Source organism: Natrix helvetica (assembly GCF_964273705.1).
Source record: "Natrix helvetica genome assembly, chromosome: 2".
Taxonomy (NCBI): domain Eukaryota; kingdom Metazoa; phylum Chordata; class Lepidosauria; order Squamata; family Natricidae; genus Natrix; species Natrix helvetica.
The window spans coordinates 251,881,657-251,891,283 of NC_138552.1; the positions used below are offsets into that span (position 1 = coordinate 251,881,657).

The window sequence follows — 9,627 nt, forward strand, 5'->3', positions numbered from 1 at the left end:
CACATAACAGTTCATCCAATTTACATTTTTTGACTATGCAGAGAACATAGTATTTACGTCAACTTCTTCATCCACTATTAAAAAAAAACATACATTCACCATCATCACCATTAAAATATCCATTTAAAGCATTTAAATTTTAGTTCCAGGAACTTTTTCAGTCAAAAATTTAATCATGGAACATTGCTTAAAGGGCACTGATGAGTATTCACAGCAAGCTTCCATTGCATCACAACTTTTTCTGATAAGAGCTTCTCGCCAAAAAAAGTAGGAAGACAAAGGCTAAATAAGATATCAGACTTTCTAGAATGTCAATACTGCCAATTGTTGGCAAATTTGTTAACACTAGAGACATTACTCTTCATTCAACCCTTATATAACCTTTGTCATTTAATTTTTTTATTACATTTATAATATTTTATTATGTCAGCTTTTCTTTAGTCCAAACTCCTCACCAATATGATAATAAATGTAATTCCCAACCTTCCAAGATAAAGATGTTTCATTTTCCCCAAGGTAACTAGATCAGGGACTTGAGAAAGTGTTCTAGGACAGTGATGGCGAAACTTTTTTGGCTCGTGTGCCACAAGTGGGGGGAGCGCAGGGGGGTCGAGTGCGGGCATGCCGCACCCATAATGCAACGCACGAACCCCCCCAGTGCGCATGCGCGTACAACGCGCGACCCCCATTTTTACATGCTTTTTTCGCCCTCCCCAGGCTCCAGGGGCTTTATAGGAGCCTGGGGAGGGCTAAAGGAGCCTCCCCTGACCCCCCAGAGGCCCTCCGGAGGCTTCAGGGACCGTCCGGAGGCTTCCCTGAAGCTTTCGGAGCGCTTAAAACCACCCTCCGAGCAAACCGGAAGTGAGGGTGGTTTTAAGCATTCCGAAGGCTTCAGGGATGGTCCCTGAAGCCTCCAGGGGGGGGGGGGGAGGCTCTTTTCGCCCTCCCCAGTCTCCTATAAAGCCTCTGGAGCCTGGGGAAGGTGAAAAATAGCTTTTAAAAAGGTGAACTTAGCTGGCCAGCACGCGCATGCGCGCTGGCCAGCTGACAGGGCAGTGCCATAGGTTCGCTATCACTGTTCTAGGATGTTCCGATACATTTACATTTTTATAATATAAAAGACAAATATAATTACATTCACGTGTATAGGATGTCATTTCATATTTCGCTCTTGACAGGCTGTTCTCAGAAAGGTTCAAATAGCCTTTCTGATATACAATACAATACAATACAATACAATACAATACAATAGTAGAGTTGGAAGGGACCTTGGAGGTCTTCTAGTCCAACCCCCTGCCTAGGCAGGAAACCCTATACCGTTTCAGACAAATAGCTATCCAACATCTTCTTAAAGACTTCCAGTGTTGGGGCATTCACAACTTCTGGAGGCAACTTCTGTTCCACTGATTAATTGTTCTCACTGTCAGGAAATTTCTCCTCAGTTCTAAGTTGCTTCTCTCCTTGATTAGTTTCCACCCATTGCTTCTTGTTCTACCCTCAGGTGCTTTGGAGAATAGTTTGACTCCCTCTTCTTTGTGGCAACCTCTGAGATATTGGAATAATGCTATCATATATTCAGATATATTTAGGATTAATATTTCTTGCTTTAAAAAATCTTCCTCAAAGACACTGCATTAATTACAGTTTGGGGAATAGAGGGAGGAAAGATGTTGAGCCTTTTTTTTTTTTTTTGAGTCAGTGGTGCCAAAAATCTAAAAAGCCTTTCCTTAGATAAAGACATTCCACTACTTCACTGCTGCCTCTCCTCAAGCATCAGAAAACTGTTCCAGAAAGCTCTCTGTAAGTGGTGGCATTCTCTCATACTGCTTTGTTGACATTTTATTTCCATTGGTTGCCATGCAGTTAATACTGATTAATGAATAGTTTGAAGCTCTTTGATTTGAAATGCTGTATTCACTTTCAGTATCTTACCATGCCTTTGAAATAGCACTGAAATGCTCAATTAAATAAGAAACGATAAATATTATCCAAGTGGTGTAAATGATCATTGTCAGAGAGGAACAAAGGAAAAAGAGCTTTGGCCCAGGGATCAAATGGGAGAATTCCACACTGGAGGAGGCTGGTGGATTGATGGCAGATTCCACTTCCCCACCTCTTGTTCTCTGCTCTCCACCCATCCATCTTTTGTGTTATCACATTGATGCATTAGGTACGCGGTGGCTCAGTGGCTAAGACGGTGAGCTCAGCAGGTTTGGCGGTTCGACTCCCTAGCGCCACGTAACGGGGTCAGCTCCCGTTACTTGTCCCAGCTTCTGCCAACCTAGCATGTAAAAATGCAAGTAGAAAAATAGGACCCACCTTTGGTGGGAAGGTAACAGCGCTCCATGCCGGCCACATGACCATAAATAAAAATAAATAAATAAAGCATCCAGCATTCGTTAGCATGTAGATCCATTGTACCATTCTGTAGAATAGTGGCTCAATAAAATGCGCAGGAAAATAAATTGCAAATTAAATATACAAGACTGAGTTTTTCACAGCATTTTATAAGACCAAACAAAATGAGAAGGAAACTTTTCTGATGCTGAAGCCTTCAAGCCTTTGTTTAGTTAAAACTAGGGCACCCATTTGTATATCACTGAAAAGTAGACAACATGGAATTTGGGGTCATCTGTGGCAACTTGTTGCCAGGACAACTCCATGGGCTCAGGGCTGGTTCTTACCTTTTTTGGCATCTTCGGCGTAGTCATATTCTGACACTTCCTATGCTTTGCCTCATCTTCCAATTTTGTTAGGAATGTCAAAAAGACAATCTTGTTTCTTTTATTTTCTTTGAGTCTTTGAAGAGCATGCTTAAGATTTTCAGCTCTGGACAATGTTTTTTTCTCTCGGATATTTTCAACCTATCTACAGTGAATCACAGAAATTCTAATTACATCAGCACCCATTGCTGTCATATGGCAACTATTCTGCAAAATTATATTTAACCCTCGAGCGGGTGTTTTGGCGTACAATGTGTGCTGTTTTCAGTTTTCCAAGTATATAACTTTGGTAAATAAATATTCCCACAATCCGTTCACTTAGGATCTTCCCATCAGACTTTTGTTTTGCTTCAGTAATCTTATCAGCTTCCTGAAGTCCATAAATGTAAACATAATTTCTTTTTCATGACTTGCAATGTCTGGTTAGTGATTGTTCACGACCACTCAAGTGGCCTTGTGGGTGTTTTTGAAAAGCGTAAAAATTCTAAAGCAACAGGCAAAGATTATCAGATTTTATATGCATATTGAGTATCTTCGAAGTCTGTTTAATTTTAGTGCCCCCTAAAATTTGGCACACTGCCTAGATTGGACACTGCGTAGGTTGCTTAGGCCAAGAACCAGCCCTGCATGCCATTAACAAGTAGAAAATAGCATTATTTTCTGGGTTTTAAAAAATACTTTTTTCATACAGAGACCTAATTTGCTTATGACATTAGTGGTCCTGTTGGTTTAGGGAGCTTTAAAGGGAAACAGATAGAGGTGGTATTCAGATTTAAACAGACGTTTCAAGTTTAGAGGCAACACATCTCTCCGTGCCTGGTATAGTCAGCAGTGGAAAAGGATGCTTGTCCTTATTATGGGATGTTTCTGAGATCAGAATGCCGAATTAGATGGACCTTTTTGTCTCATCTGCCCAGCAGGGTTCTTATGCTTTTACCAACAGTGGGAAATTCTTTCCTACTGATGAAAGAAATGTCCTTCTGGGTTCGGCTCCAAGTGGGGAAAAAGACACTGGAGACATGGAGGCTGCTTGGAAAGGTGGTTTTAATGGTGGACAGGACCGCATGGCTTGAGTCCTGAACAGAAAAAGTGATCACATGCTTCAATGTTGGTGGAGAAGAAGAGAAGGCAAAGGAAGGGCTGAAGAAGGGCTTGCAGGGATTTTTATAATCTGTTCGGCCCCACCTATCTGTTTCCTGTTCCTGTGTAAGAAATGTATTCTGATTGGCTGTCAGACTCACATGGGCCCATGCAAGGGCAACCCTCTAGGTTGAGTTTTGAATCCAGGTTTGGTTGAATTCTCAGATGCCATGTGGTCAGTTGAGTAAAGGCTTATATTATCATGCCTTCATTCCCATCCCCCTGGAGCTGAAGGGGAGAACTCTTTATTATGTAAAGTGGACTAGCTTGGCCTTCTTAATGGCCCATTGACAAAGTGGGGATGGGCCGGAAGCTGCAGGAATTTACTTAGTTTTTAAAATGTGTTTCTCCCTTTTTCACATCCAGGAAAATATAATATTCTGCCTTTTCAATATTTCCTAGGATATTTCATTTTTCTGGGAGAGGGCTGGGTGATAACTTCCTACATTACCCTGACATATAATTGAGTGAAAAGACGTGGAAAGGAAAAAAAAATCTTATAAGCCCCAGGGTATTCAAAAGCCTCATGACTGATTTTGATTTCTATATTGATTTGAGGAAAATACTTCATTTATCAAAACAAAAGAGAATAGCAGTTTTACTTTCTCTTGAAATGGCAATAGGATGGTGCGGTTATTTCACACACACACAAACACACACATGTTTCTAATGTTCCCCCAATCTCTGTTGATTTTATGAAATTATTCATGCACCTTAACAAGAAGTGTTTCTATGGAAACTGAGAAACTGAACTTTCATTAGGAAACCTACTAAAGAGAGAGAGAGAGAGAGAGAGAGAGAGAAAGAGCCCAGCTAAAAATATAAATTGCCTTCTGCAGGAGGATGCATGAATATTCTTATTGCTCCCTCCTCTCCCTCTTCCTCTCTCCCCCCCCCCCCCACACCTTTCCATTCTGCATCGTGGGCAGATCCCAGCTGGACTATACACAGCAATAACATGGAGGCATTGTTTACCACTTGCCAGACTCTGCAGGGAGATGTAAAATTCTGCCAGAGCTTCGCAGCTCTCAAGGGGAGGTTTCTTCAGGGAAACAAAGCGCTCAGTGCTGTGTGTCATACTAGCTTTCCAGAGTCAAAAATACATAGTTCTTTTTTTTTTCAGAGGCGGGGGGGGGGAGTTGTCCTGAGACTGTGATCCTTCATCCAATCCAGACAGATCTGAGGCTGTTGCTTTTTCATATAAATGTCCCCTCCCATGTCAGCCCTCCGCTTGAAGAAGCATTGGGTGAGATGAAAGAAGTGCCAATGTAATGCTGCCTGACTCCTCATCCGTAGCACAGCAGCTGGCACCCCTCTCCCACCCCATTTCCGAATCCAGAGCAGCTGGATCTAGGGGCTCAATCCCCTTGGCTTGCCCACTCCCACTCCAAGGGAATGTGACTGGCTTGGGACCAAAATTCATGAAGACGTGCCTCCTGTGTTTTGAAATCGACTATTGAGCCCCTCTTCCCCGTTTTTCCTTAACAAAAGTAAAATATGGGGGGGGGAAGCAATGACACACACAAAAAGAAAAAATAAGAAGAGGTGTTTGAGGGGTCGAACATTACCTCCATTAAAAAGTACAGGTAGCCTTCCACTTACGGCCACAATTGCGTCCAACGTTTCTGTTGCTAAGTGAGAAAGTTAAGTGAGTTTTGCCCCATTTGCACGACTTTTCTTGCCACCGATGTTAAGTGAATACTGCACTTGTTAGGTTAGTCACCCAGCTATTGTGAATCTGGCTTCCCCGTTAATTTTGCATGGCTCAAAAGGTGATCACAAATCCTGGGACGCTGCAACCGTCATGAATCAGGCGCCAAGCATCTGATCATGTGACCATGGGGATGCTGCAACGGCCGTAATTGTAAAAACAGTTACAAGTCACTTTTTTCAATACCATTGTAACTTTGAATGGTCACTAAACTGTTGTAAATCAAGGACTACCTATAGACAACGGGTGTGAAATCAAGGTTTTGATATTTCAAGGCCATGGGGCCGGCCTTGAAATATCAAAAGACTGGCCAAGGGCCCGTTTTCCGCCTCCCCAGCCTCCAACAGCACTTTGCCAGCCAAAAACGGGCCGCACGGAGGTCCCACAGAGCCTCTACATGGCCTATTTTGGCCGGCAGGGTGCTGCAGGAGGCGTCTGTCCTGTCTCCCCCCTTCTCCCCCCCTGGCCTGTGGAGGAGACTACAATGTTGATCCAGCCCTTGAAGAAATCCAGTTTGACACCCCTGCTGTAGACTTCATTTTTTGTTTTCCTAGGCACCTTGAGAAAGACCCAGATCTGTTCTGGTTTTTACTTGGTCCTTCATTTTATTGTTAACTAGACGATCCGTGACCCACTGACTAATTGTTTCAGAGATGTTTCCTGCAGATTAAACTGCAGAACAGAATGACCCGAGACATTCAAAAAAGCAGTGGGTGCAGGAGCAACTTCCAACTTCTCACGAGCTTCCCCATTGAGGTTCCATGTGGAAAGTTGGCAGGGAACATTGGAAATGATGACCATGCAGCTACTACTGTCTGTAGCAGCTTGGCAGCCGCAACTTTCTCAATTTCAGTCCCAGAGGAACAAAAGGTCCAGACTTTGGACACATTCTTTAAGTGATGCATCGTTTTGCCCAATTGAAGATTACAGACAAACCGGAGTGTTTTAGTAGCATATAAATGCCACCATCTGTAGTCACGCTTGTTGTTTCCTATATAAGTAGTTCTCAACTTACAGCCACAATTGAGCCCAAAATTCCTGTTGCTAAGTGAGGCATTTGTTAGGTGAGTTTTGCCCCATTTTATGACCTTTCTTGCCACAGTTCACTGCAGTCGATAAGTTAGCAATGCGGTTGTTAAGTGAATTTGGCTTCCCCAGTGATTTTGCTTATCAAAAGGTTGCAAAAGGTGGTCATGTGCCCTTGGGACACAGCAACCGTCATAAGTATGAACCAGTTGCCAAGCATCTGAATTTTGATCACATGATCATGGGGAGACTACAAAGGTTGTAAGTGTGAAAAATGGTCATAAATGGTCACTTTTTTCAGTGCGTTGTAAATTTGAATGGTCACTAAATGAACCATCAACAAGTCGAGGACTACCTGTATAAATACAGTGCAATAAATTGTTGTTCATGATTATTCTTCCAAATCTATTGGAAGCAAACATCTTTGACAGACAAGTTATCCAACTCACAGCAACTGGGCTAGAACCAGCATCTGGTATCGTTGGCAGTGGGCAGAACCATCACTACTGCCAGCTTGGTCTAGGACAGGGGTGTCAAACTCATGTCATCACAGAGGTGTCAAGTGATGTATTATGACTTTTTCCCCCTTCGCTCAACTGGCCGTGGACATGGCCAGCGTGTGACGCATCGGACCCATGGGCCATGAGTTTGACAGCCCTGGCCTAGGCTAACAGCAGTTGTAGTCCAAGATGGTTGGAAACTCTTTAGGATTCAGAATATTTTATTTTGTTAAAAGATAAAGATGATAACAAAAAAGAAGTTGTCTTTCTCTTTGTCAACCTAAGAGAAACTTCGGTATTTTGGTATCTTTCTGTCAGTCAAGGCCTTCAAGTGTTGAAAACAAACCTGGCCATGGGCCCGTGTATCAACCTTCACAAGTCTATGCATCAGTTTCCTCATATACATTGTGGGAATGTTTGTTATGGAATTATGCATTATACATTATGGAAGATAATAATCTTGGCATTGATAATCTTAATGCATCTGGAAGCTACTGGGTTGGGGAATACTGGTTTTATTCTTCAGAGCTAGAATATATTTCAGTCTCAAGAGTACAACAATGCAATGATTTTCACTGCTGTGAATGTTCCAAAAGCAAAATGTTCCATATGCTTGGGGGATGTTCCTATAAGACACTTTTTGTCCAATGCACCATCTGTGTTCTTATGGCCCAAATCAACATCAAGTACCAGGACATGGTGAAATGACTGGAGAATTTTTCAGTATTTCTAGACATTCCATTGCTGAACTGAGAATTCTTAAACGTATCAAGGGAGAAGTGGAATGAAAAATTGAGGAATTGGAGCCCACTAATGAAGCAAAAAAATATCAGGCTACAAGTTAAAGGATACACTGCTTTTGTTTAAGGAAATCATTCGGAATACCTTATCATTACACTTGGACTCTGTATTTGAGAACAAGGGCTATATATAGCTCGGTAGTACAGCTAATAGCATCCAGGTTTAGTTCCTGGAATCGCCAAATCAGTCTGAAAAAGATTCTGGGTGAAATCCAAGTAAGAGCTACCATAATTTGCCTGCAAAATTCTGGGCAACCACAGTAATTATAGTTTCTTATGTCACTTCACTGCCATCTAGTGGTTGTCAAGATTTTTGCAAGTTACATAGATACTGCTACTCTGACAGAGACTTTGACAACACGGAATATATGCCTGCCTCAGTATCTTCTTATTCCCCTGTTTTTATCCATCAAACAATTAAGTTTTGTTGTGATTAACACTGAGTTACTTTTCCTTTGGCAGGGACTGGTACTCAACAAGCTTGGGCGAAGAAATTTGGCTCAGAAGGTTCTTCAGAATGCAGTCCAGATACAGAGTACCAGCCACAAAGCCTGGAACAGCCTTGGAGAAGTCCTTCACGTTCAGGGCAAAAATGAAGCTGCCGTTGAGTGCTTTCTGACTGCTTTGGACCTTGAATCCAGCAGCCCTATAATTCCATTTACAGTTATTCCAAGGGAATTGTGAATGTTTAGTATTAACTCATCAAATGTGTTATGTGGAGAGGTTTAGATGATAAGCAGTCAGTTTACAGGTGTGTGTGTGAGAGAGTGTGTTTGTGTGTGTGTGAATAAGAAAAGCTTTATTCGTGGTAATGATTCTGTTTCAAGAATATCACATTTTAAGCCGATTGAGTACCAGATTCTAGCTTAGTTCATACGTAGCATTAAGCTATAGCGTATCTGTTCAGTTGGGTTATTTTGTTTTGCTCTGAAGACTATTTTTGATCTCCCATTTGAGATGTCAGTTAGTCAGACTTCCAAGAGGAGGTCTCACTGCATTTTGTAAGGACTTATAGACTTTCGGAAATATATGATTTAAAAAGGATGAGAATGTTAGGTGGACACATTCTTCATTCCTTGCCTTAAATTACTGTGGCATTGGATATAAAAATAAAATAAAATTGGAGAAAATAATAGGCATTTCCAGAATACAGATAGAAGAGAATATTTGTAGATCAGAGTTGAACTGTGGGGTCCCAGATCCTCTGGTAGCTTTGTGGTTTCCTTGACCTGTCAGGGCAAACCCCTTGAATATAAAATGGGAGCAAACTCCACTCCCTACTAACACTGATGCAACCTACTTTAGTAATGAAACATCTGCAAGAAAACAATCAAGTTCAGAGAACACTAGGTACCCCGTCTTTCCAGAATATTTTATTAATAAAAAATTAGGGCAGCTCAGTTTTAAAATTTCAACAAGGATTTTGTTCTAGACCATCAGAAGTTTGGGGACATTAAGACACAAGGCTACTGCTTGAGATACTGACAGGGACACATCTCTTACAATATCTTCTTTAAGAGTGTTCCATAAATACTCCATAGTTGGGGATCATTAGAGCTAAAGATAAATCATTAAAAAGTCACCAAAATTGCTTGTACAAAGCATGTACCGTGGTGGAGATGTTGGGATGCACAAGGGACAAAATTATTACAAAATTTGGGGCTTATAGGTTTGGGACCTATTGCAGAATATTACAATGGTTCGTGAGTCTAATTTGTCAAATTTTA

At 41.6% G+C, this 9,627-nt stretch overlaps 1 protein-coding gene across 1 annotated transcript in view; it reads left to right on the plus strand.

The window, feature by feature from the left end:
- Nucleotides 1-9,213, plus strand: part of TTC7A (tetratricopeptide repeat domain 7A) — a 201,788-nt gene extending 192,575 nt beyond the window's left edge. The window contains exon 20 of the mRNA XM_081940769.1: nt 8,363-9,213. Within this exon, the coding sequence (XP_081796895.1) occupies nt 8,363-8,584 (222 nt within the window). The 3' untranslated portion in view covers nt 8,585-9,213. The remainder of the gene's footprint in view (nt 1-8,362) is intronic.
- Nucleotides 9,214-9,627: the final 414 nt, after the last annotated feature.